This window comes from Rhinoderma darwinii, chromosome 2, assembly GCF_050947455.1.
Source record: "Rhinoderma darwinii isolate aRhiDar2 chromosome 2, aRhiDar2.hap1, whole genome shotgun sequence".
NCBI lineage: Eukaryota > Metazoa > Chordata > Amphibia > Anura > Rhinodermatidae > Rhinoderma > Rhinoderma darwinii.
Genome location: NC_134688.1, coordinates 433501593 through 433519286, shown reverse-complemented (window position 1 = coordinate 433519286; position 17694 = coordinate 433501593). Strand labels below are relative to the sequence as shown.

Sequence of the window (17694 nt, the reverse complement as noted above, 5' to 3'; positions counted from 1 at the left end):
TCTCTTGCAACCAAATGTTTTGCCCAGCTTTTTCATAAGATACTCAGATTTCTTGTATAGATATAATGGCTGCTATAGGTCTCTACTTAGCCCTCAGGAAATGCGTGCTGATTATACCGTATTAGTTTAAGTGTCAATTATAGACCGACATAAAAGGGGTTAGTGTCCGAAGATGTTTAGAGGGCGTGTTATCACCTGCAGCGCATGAGGCACTTAGCCTACTGTTACCTCCCTCATCCCCTCCCTCTTGCTGGTTCACTATATTAGACAACTGATTGCGAGGTGGGGTATGGGGAGTTTCATATGATTCTTCTAGCCTGTATCTCCGGTAATTTTGAAATGCGGTGTCTGCCAGGTATACATCAGTTGCATGTCAATTTTTCAAATCCTCTTAACAGCTACGAGGACGGATTTATGTCTGATATGCAGTTATAGCAGCCTTTAATACTTATCCAGAAGGGTGCTGCAACTCTATACGTTGTTCATAAGAGGTCATGGCTATTAGCACAGGTTTTAGGTTAACCTACCTCGGGCTAGTAGAAGCGGAGAGATGAGATGCACGTCGGTTCTATCATTGTTTGTGCCTCCATCGCCTCCCCATTGGTAGGCGATGGAAGAAATGGTTTACTGTTTGATGATTATGTTTGCGGTCCCCCCCCCCCCCACGTGGTTTTCCAGGTCCCCACAAATTTAACAACCTTCCTTTACAGGTTTTAGTACCTTCTAGGAGTCGGCCTTCGGGCCTCTTTCTTGTGTATCGTCTCATTCTCTTTCTTTCTTATCTTTACCTGTCCTCTTTTTGTCCTTTCCTTCGCCTTCCCCTCCCCCTCCATCGCATCCTAGGGCAGATATGACGCAACACACACACAAACGGACCTGATAATAGGCTCATTGAATGTCAAGGGGTTACACAGCCCTGGAAAACGATCCATACTTTTCAATTTGCTGAAAGGCAAACATATACAGGTGGCGTTCCTCCAAAAGACGCTCCTATGCCAGCAAAAAACTTTCAAACTCTCTAACACATGGTTCCCCAATGCATATCATAGTTTTTCTCCGGACACGAAATCCGGGGGGACAAGCATTTTGATCTCCAGATCTCTCCCTTGGGAATTCAAGGGGTCTTGCGGTGATGAATTGGGACGGATGCTCTTGATCAAAAGGTGTTATTGACTCTCAAGTATACACCTTTGCCTCATTTTATCTACCCAACTCCGGTCAAAGCACAGCCCTTGTTGGCTTTCTGAATGCTCTGGAGGAGTTTGGGGAGGGTACCATTGTTCTGGGAGGGGACTTCAACGTAGCGCTAGATCCCACACTAGACACTTCCGTAGATTCTTCATCATTCTCGAGGGCACATCTGCGCCGCATTATGAAATCATTTCACGAACACCAATTAGTGGACACGTGGCGTCTCCTACACCCAGCAGATAGGGACTTTTCCTTTTACTCCGCAGTACACGACAAATACTCCAGAATTGATCTTTTTTTCGTCAAACATCACTCGCTACACTCTATATACGCTCTGCCGATATTGACTCGATTTCCTTTTCAGACCATGCTTTAGTCACCTTGACCCTCTCTCTAGATTCCCCTCTATACCGCCAATCTCAGTGGAAACTGAACCCAACGCGTCTTTCGGATTCAGTTGTTACTGCTGATATTCAACGCAATATAGCTGACTACTTCGCAACTAATGTCACTGAGACCATCAATCCTCGCATTATCTGGGAGGCTCATAAACGCGTGATATGGGGTATATTTATCAAACATGGAGCCCGCCTGAAGAGAGAACGGGCGGTGGCCACGGTCCGTTTGCTGTCCGAAATTGAGATCCTTGAGATCTCACACAAACGTTCCCATGACCCGGAATGTAGGATCGCCCTCCTCCGCAAAAGAGAGGAACTGCGAACCTTATTGATGGCCCGAGCCAAGGCTACGCTTTCTAAATGTAAACGTCACTACTACGAATATGGCAACAAAAGTAGTAGGTCCCTGGCTAGAGCCTTGCGGACTCAACAAACCCAGAATTATATACCCTCTATAGTATCCCCCTTACAAACACGGCTTCGTCTGCCGTTGGACATAGCCTCCACATTCCGGGATTTCTACGCTGCCCTGTATAATACGGACTCTACTAATCCGTCTGTGGCATCCCGTGAATTCAGGTCTAACATCTCTAAATATATCGCAGATTCTGCTCTACCCGCCCTATCAGAAGACAACATTACTAGCCTGGAAGAACCACTTACTACACAAGAACTCTCATACGCTTTAAAGCACTCCCGAACAGGCAAGGCACCTGGCCCAGATGGATTCAAAATCCAATATTATAAAAAGTTTCTGACGGCCTTAGGACCACATTTCCTAGCCTCCTTTAATTCCTACTCGGCCTCCTCCCCCATCCCTCCCGATGCCCTTAGGGCTCACATCGCGGTGATCCCCAAGCCTGGGAAAGACCCTACAAAATGTGCCAGCTACAGACCTATATCCCTCCTCAATACGGATATCAAATTATTTGCCAAGATTCTGGCGGATCGTCTTGCACCATTGATTGGAGGAGTTGTGCATACAGACCAGGCAGGGTTCATGGCAGGTAGAGAGGCACGTGACAATACAACTAGAGCCATCAATCTTATCCACAAGGCCAAAATCTCCAATATACCCCTTATGCTTTTATCTACGGATGCGGAAAAAGCGTTTGATAGAGTCAACTGGACCTTTATGGAAGAAACCCTCTCACGTCTGGGCCTTTGAGCCCATATGATGGGCTGGATAATGTCACTATACTCATGCCCATCTGCCCGAGTTCGAGTAAATGGACTTCTCTCAGAGGAATTTGCTATACACAACGGCACCAGACAGGGCTGCCCCCTCTCACCCTTGATACTGACACTAGAGCCCTTTTTACGCCATATACGTGCGAACCCGGATGTGAAGGGACTAGAAACGAATACCACAGCTAACAAGGTGGCTGCTTACGCAGACGATCTGCTTTTTTTTCTGACCAATCCAACTGTCTCCCTTCCTAATCTCATGTGGGAATTCCAACTCTTTTCAAGTTTATCCAATTTTAAAATTAATTTCTCTAAGTCCGAAGCCCTGAACATTTCTCTCTCACCCCATCTTTCCGCGACCCTGAAACAATCTTTCAGTTTTAAATGGACTCCGACAGCTCTGAAATATCTCGGGGTTCGCTTATCAGCAGACCTGAGAGATCTCTTTCAATTAAATTTTCCCCCACTCCTTGCTGAACTTAAAGAGGCTCTGTCACCAGATTTTGCAACCCCTATCTGCTATTGCAGCAGATAGGCGCTGCAATGTAGATTACAGTAACATTTTTATTTTTAAAAAACGAGCATTTTTGGCCAAGTTATGACCATTTTCGTATTTATGCAAATGAGGCTTGCAAAAGTACAACTGGGCGTGTTGAAAAGTAAAAGTACAACTGGGCGTGTATTATGTGCGTACATCGGGGCGTGTTTACTACTTTTACTAGCTGGGCATTCTGATGAGAAGTATCAGCCACTTCTCTTCAGTACGCCCAGCTTCTGGCAGTGCAGATCTGTGACGTCACTCACAGGTCCTGCATCGTGTCGGCACCAGAGGCTACAGTTGATTCTGCAGCAGCATCAGCATTTGCAGGTAAGTAGCTACATCGACTTACCTGCAAACGTCGATGCTGCTGCAGAATCATCTGTAGCCGCTGGTGTCGATGTGTCCTCGCTCGTCCGACATGATGCAGGACCTGTGAGTGACGACACAGCGTGATCTCTGGAGAACACGCTGTGTCTGCACTGCCAGAAGCTGGGCGTTGTGAAGAGAAGTGGATGATACTTCTATACACAACGCCCAGCTCGTAAAAGTAGTAAACACGCCCCGATGTACACACATAATACACGCCCAGTTGTACTTTTACTTTTCAACACGCCCAGTTGTACTTTTGCAAGCCTCATTTGCATAAATACGAAAATGGTCATAACTTGGCCAAAAATGCTCGTTTTTTAAAAATAAAAACGTTACTGTAATCTACATTGCAGCGCCTATCTGCTGCAATAGCAGATAGGGGTTGCAAAATCTGGTGACAGAGCCTCTTTAAGGCAGATTGCGCCAGATGTTCCAAAGGCACCTTTACATGGATGGGCCGCTGTACCATGTTCAAAATGAATGCACTTCCTAGGCTACTATATTTATTTCAAACCCTTCCCATAGCCATCCCAACGCAGTTCTTTAAAACGGTAAATTCTCTTCAGATTACGTTTGTTTGGAATGGTAAGACTCCACGTCTCTCCCACATGCTATTGTGTCGATCTAGGGTATCGGGAGGGCTAGCACTACCTGACGTCCGCACCTACTACATTGCATCTCATCTTGCTCGGGTAGTTGATTGGTGCAGACATGCGACCTTTAAGTCTTGGGTGTCTCTGGAGCAGAGTTTCTACTCTATTCCATTATCGGCTCTTCCGTGGCTACACCGTAGCCAACTCAGACATCTCCACCATCACCCTACTATAGGCCCAACACTAGTGTGCTGCTCTCTCTCCTCGGTAAGGACATCTTGCTTGCCACTCCCTTCTTCTATGTTTCCGATACTGGGCAATCCATCCTTTCCCACTAGCTTGACGGACCCAATTTTCCGTATATGGCAATCCTCTGGATGGTATCGTGCAGATCGGTTCTTGACAGGCGGTGAATGGCTTTCTGTTGCAGACCTGGCCCAGATTCCTGATCTTCCTCCGTTGGGACACTGGCGTTCTCTGCAACTACGACACTTTTTAAAGGAACAGTGTCATCACAATTTTTTTTTTCATATGTTAAAGATGTTAGTGCTTTATTAAAAACGTTTATATTTATTTGTGTGTTTGTGTTTTACTTTTTCTTATTTTTACACTTTTTCTTCCCTATGGGGGCTGCCATTTTTTGTTCCATTTCTGTATGTGTCGATTAACGACACATACAGACATGGAATACGGCAGCCACAGTCCCATAGGGACTGCGAACGGCTCCCGTCCCATCCACTTCTGTGTACGCCGTCTGTGTGGGAACTGCGCATGCGCCGCTCCCACACAGTCCAATTTGAAATTGGCGCCGTCCGGCGCCATTTTCCTGTGGACCGGAAGTCGCGGCCGGACAGTAAGATTACTACTTCCGGACTTGTGCACTTGGACCAGCGGCAGCAGACGGAGCGGACGGGCCGGAGGGAGCCGCGGCGGCAGGAGCAGGTAAGAGATTTCAATGTATGTTCGTGTTTGTGTACGTTTACTACTGTATGTAAACCTACTACACTGTGTGTTAGCTCAAAAAATGGCGACACACAGTGTAGGAGGTTAGACCGTTCAAACCCCTCGTTTATCCCGGCACTAGCCAGGATAAAGGAGGGGGGATGCTGAGAGCTCACTAGAGCGAGGTCTTTTTACCCAATTTTGCAATGCTGCAATTTTGGGAATAGCTCCATCTAGTGACCAGCAATGGGAAATATTATAAATTAGAATCTAATTTATAATATTTCCTGACTCGTGAAAAAAATAAAAGAAATTTGAACAATGTTTAATCACCTACACACTAAATGTTTAATTAAAAAAAAACAAAACATGTTTTTCTGGCAACACATTCCCTTTAACCTCTATCTCAGCTCCTATGTCCTACCAAGTGGTAAAGACTCCACTAGAGACCCTCTGTACAGGCTCTGACTTGACTAGACATACATTGTCCGCAATTTACAAAATTCTCATGGACCCCCCAGATATGCCCACCCCTACATACATTTCAAAATGGGAAGAGGATCTGGAGATATCCTTCTCTCCCGCACAAGGGCAGCGTATACTCCTTATGGCTCAAAAAACTTCCATCTGTTCAAGATACCAAGAGGCAAGCTTGGTATAGGACCCCAGCCCGCCTACATAACATCTTCCCCACAGCGTCCCCTATGTGTTGGAGATGTGGGCAAGACATTGGTACCCTCCTTCATACCTTCTGGTCATGTCCCCTCCTTACCCCATTTTGGGAAGGCATAAAACGGGTGATAATTGAAGTCACAGATACAAGTGTAACTATGGATGCGGCCTTCTTCATCACTGCGACATTCCAGCGAACAAGTATAAGCGTTCTCTGCTTCACTTTCTAGTGATGGCAGCACGTCATTGCATCTTGCTACGGTGGAAGGATCCATCTCCCCCCACACTATCCCTCTGGGTTTCACAGGTTAACGGCATCATGCATATGGAGGACTTGACATCCGTTATTCACGACTCAAGCTCCAGGTTTTGCCAAACTTGGACCCAATGGATAGTTTTTCAGGATTCGGACTCCTATAAAGACATCATTTGAGAGCCGCATCCCTTTAGTCAGCCGGAATAGCACCTTTGTCTATGGGATGCTGTGGAGGGTCCCCACCCCCCTTCTCCTTTCACCTTCTTTCTTCATTCCCTAGATTGGGAACTCAGCTCCAGCCTCACTTTGGAGATTCGTGTTCCCCTATCATTATTCTCTCTTTTTCAATCAGTACACTGATGTATAACAATGTATTTATTTTTAATTTTTTGTACATTTGCTTTAGGATTATGTATTCTAAATGTACATTGCCTTGTTTTATGTACCCTTTATGTTACAAAATGGACCTCTTGGGTCAACAAAATAAAGAATTTCAACAAAAAAAAAAAGAAACCTGACATAGTAATTAGTCCATGAACCTAGCCAAGATCAGCTTTTTTTCGTGATGGAAAGTGAGGTTCAAGGTTTCATATCTGGAGCAGTTTATTTTAAAACTTAGGCCCTGTTCACACTGAGTTTTTTTTTACAAGTTTTTCTACGTGGAAACCGCGTCAGGAAACGCGCCAAAAAACGTTCAAAATGCCTCCCACTGATTTCAATGGCAGACGGAGGCGTTTTTTCCCCGCGAGCAGTAAAACCGGCTCACGATAGAAAGAAGCGACATGCCTTATCATCAGGCGTGTACGTCTCTGACCTCCCATTGACATTAATGGGAGGTAGAGAAAGCGTTATTCGTAGCGTTTTTGCCCGAGGCACTCAATGGCCGTGGGCAAAAAATGCGGCAAACGGCGTGCAGGCAGATCAAAATCTGCCTCAAAATTCCAGACGGAATTTTGAGGCAGAATTGTCAGCCTGCAAAAAACAGTGTGAACATACCCTTATTTTCCCAATAATCTCAACGATGGCATATCATAGGATATTGCATCACTTACTGATCGGTGGGGTCAGTCTGCTGGGACCCCCATAAATCCTTAGTTGGCTAATTCACGGATTTCTCTTCTACATCTTTATGGCTGAACCCTCATTATTCAAGCGTGTAAGCCAGGGGTCTCAAACTCGGCCGGGTAAGTGGGCCGCATATAGAAAAAATGTGAAGTTGACGGGCCGCATTACTTTCAAATTTGATACAATACAAAATTCTTGTTAATCAATTAGTTATTTGAACTACTATAACACTATATTACTAGAATAATAACACTACATTACTATAATAAATAGCGCTAGGTTTAAAATTTGAGATATTTCTCCACGTGCTTATTTCAACAATCCAGCTTTCCAGTTTAAGTGTCGCCAAATGCAGTCCGGCGGCTCAGTTAGCACACATGTCAAGATTGGGCAGCCCCTTTTTAGATAGTGCCGCAGTGCCCTCTGTGGATGCTGCCGCAGTGCCCTCTGTGGATAATGCAACACACCCCTAGATAAGGCCACAGGGCCCTCTGTGGATAATGCAACACGCCCCTAGATAAGGCCACAGTGCCCTCTGTGGATAAGGCCACAGTGCCCTCTGTGGATAAGGCAACACACCCCTAGATAAGGCCACAGTGCCCTCTGTAGATAAGGCCACAGTGCCCTCTGTAGATAAGGCCACAGTGCCCTCTGTAGATAAGGCCACAGTGCCCTCTGTAGATAAGGCCACAGTGCCCTCTGTAGATAAGGCCACAGTGCCCTCTGTAGATAATGCAACACACCCCTAGATAATGCCAGTGTCCTCTTCAGATACTGTCACACACCCACTTGTAGATGGCTGCCACAGTGCCCTCTGTAGAGGCTGCCCCAGTGATGTCAGGGGCTTGCCCAGAGCTGGAGTCCCAGGCAGAGCGCTAGTAGGCTCTTCCTGGGACTCCAGCTGTGCTCCTGACATTACTGGGACTCCTGCTCTGGGGAAGCCCCGGACATCATTGTCGATGTATGGACAGCGATGTCAGAGGCTTCCCCAGAGTCCCGGAGCGGAGCCGATAATAGCGCTCTGCCCGGGACTCCGCTCTGGGGAAGACCCTGACACACTGTCCACATATGGGCAGATATGTCAGGGAATTCCGCAGCGTCCCGGAGAAGAGCCTATACTAGCGCTCTGCCCGGGACTCCGCTATGGGGAAGACCCTGACACACTGTCCACATATGGGCAGCGATATCAGGGAATTCCACAGAGTCCAGGAGCAGAGCCGACACCAGCGCTCTGCTCGGGACTCCGGCTCTGGGGAAGCCCCAGACATCGCTGTTCATATGTGGACAGCGATGTCAGGGAATTCCACAGGGTCCCGGAGCAGAGCCTGTACTAGCGCTCTGCCCGGGACTCCGGCTCTGGGGAAGCCCCAGACATCGCTTTTCATATGTGGACAGCGATGTCAGGGAATTCCAGAGTCTCGGAGCAGAGCCGATACTAGCGGCACTGTGTCCCGCAGGCCGCAGATGACAGCCCCAGGGACCGCATGCGGCCCGCGGGCCGCGTGCTTGAGACCCCTGGTGTAAGCAGAGATGCAGCATGGGAACTTCACAGAAGTGTTGAGGGAATAGTGAGGAATCAGCAGCAAATACAGGAGCAGCAAAGTGGATGAGATTAAACAAATCTCATCCACGCTGCGTAAATACTGAGCGGGAAAACCGCTCAGACATTGACCTACGGTGCAGAATTTTATTCCGCAGCATGTCAATTGTATTTGCGTAAACGCTGCTTATTTGTTGCGGGTTTTCCCCATTGAATTCAATACGGAGGTAAAACCTGCAATAAACAGAAGTTGTTGCGTTTTTTTGCGGCGGGTTCGAAGCAATCCCGCCGCAAAAAACGGAACTCAGAAAAAAACTAATTCTCATACTTACCCAGAAGTCTGTGTTTCTCCCTCCAGGGCAGCCTCCTGGGATGCCATTTCAACCTATGTGACCACCGCAGCCAATCACAGGCTGTAGCGGTGGTCACATGGATGAAACGTCATCCCAGGTGACCACCGCTGCATCCAATCACAGGCTGCAGTAGTCTCCTGTGATGAAACATTATCCCAGGAGGCCGGCCTCCTAGCAGGCCGGTTAAGTGCTGCAGTTTTCCACAGCGGACATTCTAGGCGAAAAACTGCACCACAGTTTGATGCGCTATTTCGCCCGGAATTCCCTGCAGCGCACAGGGCGGATACGCTGCATGCTTTTACTAAGCGTATCTGCCCTGTGTGAACTCGGCCTAAAAGTGATGGCCTTTATGAGACAACCTGTTCAGTTTTAGCAGAAACTTGGGTGAATATACAGAACATGAAAATACAGCACTTTACTGCCACCTGCTGGTAGCAATAAACCATTACTAGTTGCAGAAAGTACCTGCTTTTTTACTATGTAGACCTTTGAAAACATTTTTTTTTTAAATAAAACAGTATATCAGTGTTATTGGTGCAACTTTAGAATTACTTTTTATTAAAAATTATTTTTACATTTCCAGATACATTTGTTTTGTATCCTTCAGTGACAGTGGATTGTGCGTGTCTCTAACATGCAGGATCCACCTGTTATGGATCACATCTAAGTTCATAACAGGACCTGTTGTCCCAGTCCTTCTGTCGGACTCAGGTCTCGCGCTAGATACAGCTGCTCTGTATACAGGATACAAAGCAGCTGTATCTGAAGAAGTAAAAATAATTATTCATAAAAAGTAATTTAAAGAGGCTCTGTCACCAGATTTTGCAACCCCTATCTCCTATTGAGGCAGATCGGCGCTGCAATGTAGATTACAGTAACGTTTTTTTTTGTTTTTTTTAAAACAAGCATTTTTGGCCAAGTTATGACCATTTTTATATTTATGCAAATGAGGCTTTCTAAAGTACAACTGGGCGTGTTTAAAGTTATGTCCAACTGGGCGTGTATTATGTGTGTACATCTGGGCGTTTTTACTTTTACTAGCTGGGCGTTGTGACTAGAAGTGTATGATGCTGACGAATCGGCATCATCCACTTCTCTTCAGAACGCCCAGCTTCTGGCAGTGCACAGACACACAGCGTGTTCTCGAGAGATCACGCTGTGACGTCACTTCCTGCCCCAGGTCCTGCATCGTGTCGGCCACATCGGCACCAGAGGCTTCAGTTGATTCTGCAGCAGCATCAGCGTTTGCAGGTAAGTAGCTACATCGACTTACCTGCAAACGCTGATGCTGCTGCAGAATCAAATGTAGCCTCTGGTGCCGATGTGTCCTCGCTCATCTGACACGATGCAGGACCTGTGAGTGACGACACAGCGTGATCTCTCGAGAACACGGCTGTGTCTGCACTGCCAGAAGCTGGGCGTTCTGAAGAGAAGTGGATGATACTTCTCGTCAGAACGCCCAGCTAGTAAAAGTAGTAAACACGCCCCGATGTACGCACATGATACACGCCCAGTTGTACTTTTGCAAGCCTCATTTGCATAAATACAAAAATGGTCATAACTTGGCCAAAAATGCTCGTTTTTTAAAAATAAAAACGTTACTGTAATCTACATTGCAGCGCCTATCTGCTGAAATAGCAGATAGGGGTTGCAAAATCTGGTGACAGAGCCTCTTTAAACACGCCCAGTTGTACTTTAGAAAGCCTCGGCATTTGCATAAATATAAAAATGGTCATAACTTGGCCAAAAACGCTCGTTTTTAAAAAGAAAAAAACTTTACTCTTATCTACATTGCAGCGCCGATCTGCTGCAATAGGAGATAGGGGTTGCAAAATCTGGTGACAGAGCCTCTTTAAAAGTTGCACCAATCACACTGATACACTGTTTTATTAATAACAGTGACTTTTCAGAATGAGCTGTCATATATGTGTAGGAGAGGAATAATACTATATTTGGCCATTATATGACTTGTATTTTGCATTTTGTTATCATGTCTGCTATACACTGCACATATAGAAAAGGAGAATCCTGCTCTCCTATCGCTATCACATATACAGAAGTTGAAGTTGCAATGAGAAGATTATACAGCAGTACAGACCAGTATAGGTGAGAATCCAGCACAGGGGTGATATAGACATCTTATCAGCAGCGTGTCTATCTCTCTTCCTAACCCCGCATCCTGCTTACTCTCTTTCTCTCTCTGCTCCCCTTTCCCCTCTCCATAGACTTCTAAGGGGAGGCAGTGAAGACCCCCCCCCCCCCCCACACACACTCCTGTAGTTCGTCTCTTAGGCTTTGTAACTAGGTACAGCCTTTACTTGGCAACAGGGGTGGACAGGAGATTATAAGGAAGACACACAGTGGCAGCATCTTTACACAGAATTTGCATGTACAAAACTACTAATCTTAAAGAGGCTCTGTCACCAGATTATAAGTGCCCTATTTCCTACATAATCTGATCGGCGCTGTAATGTAGATAACAACAGTGGTTTTTATTTTGAAAAACGATAATTTTTTAGCAAGTTTTGAACAATTTTATATTTATGCTAATTCGTTTCTTAATAGACAACTGGGCGCGTTTTTACTTTTTACCAACTGGGCGTTGTAAAGAAGTGTATGATGCTGACCAATCAGTGATCAATCAGCGTCATACACTTCTCATTGTTCCAGCCCAGCTTCTTTCACTGCACAATCACACTGTAAGGGCAGATACAGATGGACGTTGCGTTTTTGCGCGCTCAAACAACGCGTCGTTTTGCGCGCGCAAAAAACATTTGACAGCTGCGTGTGTCATCCGTGTATGATGCGCGGCTGCGTGATTTTCGCGCAGCCGCCATCATAGAGATGAGGCTAGTCGACGCCCGTCACTGTCCAAGGTGCTGAAAGAGCTAACTCTTTCAGCACCCTCGACAGTGAATGCCGAACACAATATCGAAAAACCTGTTGAAAAAAAAAGAAAAAGTTCGTACTTACCGAGAACTTCCCGGCCGTTGCCTTGGTGACGCGTCCTTGGTGATGCGCCTCTCGACATCGGGCCCCACCTCCCTGGATGACGCGCCAGTCCATGTGACCGCTGCAGCCTGTGCTTGGCCTGTGATTGGCTGGAGCTGTCACTTGGACTGAATTGTCATCCCGGGAGGTCAGACTGGAGGAAGAAGCCGGGAGTTATCAGTAAGTCAGAACTTCGTTTTTTTTTCCTACAGGTTCATGTATATTGGGATCGGAAGTCACTGTCCATGGTGCTGAAACAGTTTAACTCTTTCAGCACCATGGACAGTGACTATCTCCTGACGTCGCGTACCGATAATTTTTTTGCCGAGTTCGGCCGAACCTGGTGAAGTTCGGTTCGCTTGTCCAGCTTCGCTCATCGCAAAGACACTCCGTTTGGATGTTCGGAAACAGAAAAGCACGTGGTGCTTTTCTGTTTACATTCATCCTTTTGACAGCTGGTGCGCTGTTTCAGTCGGTTCGCACGGAATTGCTTCCGTGCGACCTGCGTGGTTTTCACGCACCCATTGACTTCAATGGGTGCGTGATGCGCGAAATACGCAGAGTTATTGAACCTGTCGCGCTTTTTGCGCAGCAGACAAACGCTGCGCAAAAAGCACGGACTGTCTGTACTGCCCCATAGAGTTGTATTGGTCCATGCGTGCCGCGTGAAATCCACGCGGCCCGCACGGACCGAATACACGCTCGTGTGAATCCCCCCTAACAATGGGCTGGAACAATGAGAAGTATATGACGCTGATTGATCACTGATTGGTCAGCCTCATACACTTCTTTACAACGCCCAGTTGGTAAAAAGTAAAAACGCGCCCAGTTGTCTATTAACACCTTCCCGACCGCCCACTGTCTTTTGACGTCAGGCGGTGCGGGTGCTTAATCTACAGAGACGTCTTTTGGCGTCGCTGCAGATTAGGCTGATGAGCGCTCGTGTGAGCGCTCATCCTCTAAGCAGGAGCTGTTACTAACAGCTCCTGATCTTAGAGCAGCCTCCTGAACACAGCTGGGGTCGGCAAACATTCGGACCCCAGCTGTGTAACCCTTTGATTACCGCGGTCCGTGACCGCGGCATGATCAAAGGGAATTTCCCTCTTTAATCGCATCACCGGGATTCCAGTGATGCGATCAAACACCGGGGAATCCCTCTGCAGTCAGTCCTGGGGACCTACAAAGGACCCCAGGGCTGTCTGTTCCGTGTGCCTGCCGTTCGGGCACACTATGTGCTGCCCGATCAGCAGCCTGTGTCATAGAGACACAGTGTAATGTATTAGCGTACAGAAGTATGCTAATACATTACAAGTAAAAAATAAAGTTACAAATAAAGTTATCCCTTGATGGGATTAAAAAAAAAAAAAAAGTAACAAAACAAATAAATAAATAAAAAAAGTGCCAAAAAGAGTCTTTATTTTGCATTAAATACATTTTATTGCCCCTACACTAAATAAAAACAAAAAACCTACGCATATTAGGTATCTACACGACCGTAATAACCTGAAGAATTAATCTAACGGGTTATTTAGCGTGAAACGTGAACGGGATAAAAAATAAACAAGAAAAACTATTCCGAGAATCGCTTTTTCCTATATTCACGCCGTAAAAAAATTTTTTTTTACCCCCAAACTGTGTGAAAAATAAAATACTATTTCTCTCGCATAAAACAAGGCCTCATACAGCCACGTCAAAGAAAAAATAAAAAAGTTATGGCTGCTGAAACGCAGAGAGGCAAAAACAGAAAAATTTAGCTGGTCATTAAAGGCAATGTGTTGCCAGAAAAACATGTTTTGTTTTTTTAATTAAACATTTAGTGTGTAGGTGATTAAACATTGTTCAAATTTTTTTTATTTTTTTCACGAGTGAGGAAATATTATAAATTAATTCTAATTTATAATATTTCCCATTGCTGGTCACTAGATGGAGCTATTCCCAAAATTGCAGCATTGCATGTGGTAAAGCAACCACATTGCTTTATGCTGCAAAATTGGGTAAAAAGCCCTCGCTCTAGTGAGCTCTCAGCATCCCCCCCTCCTTTATCCTGGCTAGTGCCGGGATAAACGAGGGGTTTGAACGGTCTAACCTCCTATACTGTGTGTCGCCATTTTTTGAGCTAACACACAGTGTAGTAGGTTTACATACAGTAGTAAACGTACACAAACACGAACATACATATAAATCTCTTACCTGCTCCTGCCGCCGCGGCTCCCTCCGGCCCGTCCGCTCCGTCTGCTGCCGCTGGTCCAAGTGCACAAGTCCGGAAGCGGCGACCGGAAGTAGTAATCTTACTGTCCGGGCGCGACTTCCGGTCCACACGAAAATGGCGCCGGACGGCGCGCATTTCAAATTGGACTGTGTGGGAGCGGCGCATGCGCAGTTCCCACACAGACGGCGTACATTGAAGTGGATGGGACGGGAGCCGTTCGCAGTCCCTATGGGACTGTGGCTGCCGTATTCCATGTCTGTATGTGTCGTTAATCGACACATACAGAAATGGAAAAAAAAATGGCAGCCCCCATAGGGAAGAAAAAGTGTAAAAATAAGAAAAAGTAAAACACAAAACACACAAATAAATATAAACATTTTTAATAAAGCACTAACATCTTTAACATATTAAAAAAAAAAATTGGGATGACACGGTTCCTTTAAGGTCTTTTCAGGCCCGGTCATTAAGGGGTTAAGAAACGAATTAGCATAAATATAAAATTGCTCATAACTTGCTAAAAAATTATCGTTTTTCAAAATAAAAACCACGGTTATCTACATTACAGCGCCAATCAGATTATGTAGGAGATAGGGCACTTATAATCTGGTGACAGAGCTTCTTTAAGAGTAAGTAAATTACGAAGTTGATCCATATCATGCATTCTATTACATTAGAATAGATTGTTCGAAAAATTTGTTTCTATTTAAAGAGGACCTGTCACAAGGTCATATAAGTTGAACTGCTTTACGGTCCTAAATAGAACTGTCTCCTTGATTCCAGCAGGTGTTTTTTTCTAGACCCCCCCCCCCCACTCAAGAGATATGGCCCCCTACATAAGGCTAGGGCTACTCAGCGACTTTGGCCACGATACATATTGCATGGTTGAAGACTGCGGTGTCGTTCTGCATGCCTCGCAGTAATGAAAGAAAATGTGGCTGAATTGCGACCGGCTAGTTTCAGTGGCACATCGCAAGAAATCCAGCAGGACCTGAGTGTCGGCCAAAGTCGCCGTGTAATCCTGGTCTAAATCCCTTCGTAGTGGGCTGCCTCTAGTGGCAGCTGCGGCATACAGGTGAAAGGTGATAATTGTTGATTCTGGTACAACCCTTCTAACCGCTGAATACTGTAGACTACCAGGAGTATGATAGGAATACGATCACCATCCTCTGAACCACCCTACGTAGAAATGTGTCATGTCATTATGAAGAAAGTCAGGAGAGTCCATCTATTTGGGGGAATTTTTCCATCTTTGTTGGGGCGCCGATTGGAAACTCCCCTTTAAAAATCCTGTCTTTCTCGATGCAAGTCCTCTTTACAGAATGTACGGCACATTTACTACCCTGGCAGCTACGTAGTGAACAGTGTGATTACAGAGTCTTCAGTCAATTCCACGTGCCGCACAAATTACTGGTGTGAATGCAGTTTGAGAAGTTCAGCACATTTCATATATATTTTTACAGCAAAAAACACCACTAAACAATGAAAAAAACACTGCTCCCAATCCAAGCAGAACCTCACTTTAATACCAGAGCTCCACAGAGTACATTGCCTGCCACGTATTGGAATTATATCTCATGCAAGACTGCAGCGCAAGACCCGTACATAGCGATTTTAGAATGATTTTTGACAATTGCAAAAAATCCAACACTGTTGGACTTTTTGAAAACGTGGAATCACAGAAGCATGACATCACATGTACACGTGATGTCATTCACCCTCATAGGCAACATGACACTGATCTGATGTGACCGCATTGCACTTTATATCTCTCTATGCAGAACATACAAAAGTGGTATGCCTTAATGCCATAGGGAGCCTGGTGGAGGGAGGTACACTGCACCTAGTGCGGGGCAGAGGGCACACAGCACCTGGCAGAGGGGGGCACACAGCACCTGGCAGAGGGGGGCACACAGCACCTGGCAGAGGGGGGCACACAGCACCTGGCAGAGGGGGGCACACAGCACCTGGCAGAGGGGGGCACACAGCACCTGGCAGAGGGGGGCACACAGCACCTGGCAGAGGGGGGCACACAGCACCTGGCAGAGGGGGGCACACAGCATCTGGCAGAGGGGGGCACACAGCATCTGGCAGAGGGGGGCACACAGCATCCATCTGGCAGAGGGGGCACACAGCATCTGGCAGAGGGGGCACACAGCATCTGGCAGAGGGGGCACACAGCATCTGGCAGAGGGGGCACACAGCATCTGGCAGAGGGGGCACACAGCATCTGGTGGTTCCTTTATGTGGTCAGTGAAGTCTCTGGTGATTTCTAATATCTAAGCATTGTGTGGCACCAGAGCTCTGTACATTGGCATCTGATGGCAGCATTATTTAGGTATGTATATTAATGGAATTAGTTTGGGGGCGTGGCTTGTGTACTCATGGGCGTGGCTAGCATGTGTAAAAGCTCATTGGTGCCGCACTTTACCTTCTAGTCTTACTTTTCACTGCGCTACACAAATGGTAACTATCCACGTGAGAGGAGGAGAAGCCCGGGTCTTGACCATGTATAATAATGTGACCGGACAATCCAGTAACCCGCTATCACACATCCTCGTATCATACAGACAGGACATCTCTTACCTTCATCAGCTGCGTCCCCAGCCGTCTCCTCCCACCACTCATCTCCCAGATCATCAGCCATGTTCACCGAAAACTCAGCTCTGACAACTTGGATTTTACCAATACTTCACGTTCAACTCAGAAACACATGTGTGGGCGGGGCAAGTGCTGCAAGCCTCGATCCCGCAGTAAATCACGCCTCCTCCCTTCGCTGATTGGTTACAGCGTTTTGTTTTTCCTTTGTTTTTTTTGCAATCGTCTTTATTGACATCGCATATAAAAACACCTTACAATGTAAATCTCTTGTTCGTAAAAGCGGTGCAGAGAAAAAAATCACGGTGTTATTTTATCATTTACGAATGAAATGTATGCTAATGAGGGAACAAATAACATGCAATCAAATAACAGTAATATGTCTTAATATTATATTACTATCATATCATCAGTATATTGTTATGTTTTGATTATTATATCAATATTATTGTATTGTTAATTCTTAATTTGTATATATTGTATACTATATATAATTACATCATACAGTATAAAGCCCACACAGATTCTCCCATGCATTATAATGCCCATACGGATGCCCCCATACAGTATAATGTCCATACAGTCTCCCATGCAGTATAATGCCCACACAGATTCTCCCATACACTATAATGATCAAACAAATTCCCCCTTACAGCATAATGCTCCCATAGCTGCCCCATACAGTATATTGCCCACTTAGCTGCTCCTATTGCCAGTTCCCTTGTAGATAGCGCCACAGTGTCCCCTGTAGATAGTGCCCCTATATAGTGCCACAGTGTCCATGAAGATAG

At 45.9% G+C, this 17694-nt stretch overlaps 1 protein-coding gene across 1 annotated transcript in view; it reads right to left on the bottom strand.

The window, feature by feature from the left end:
- The window catches only part of CMSS1 (cms1 ribosomal small subunit homolog), a 338049-nt gene extending 320990 nt beyond the window's left edge, over positions 1-17059 (bottom strand). The window contains exon 1 of the mRNA XM_075854438.1: positions 16892-17059. Coding sequence (XP_075710553.1) covers positions 16892-16952 — 61 coding nt within the window. The 5' untranslated portion in view covers positions 16953-17059. The remainder of the gene's footprint in view (positions 1-16891) is intronic.
- Positions 17060-17694: the final 635 nt, after the last annotated feature.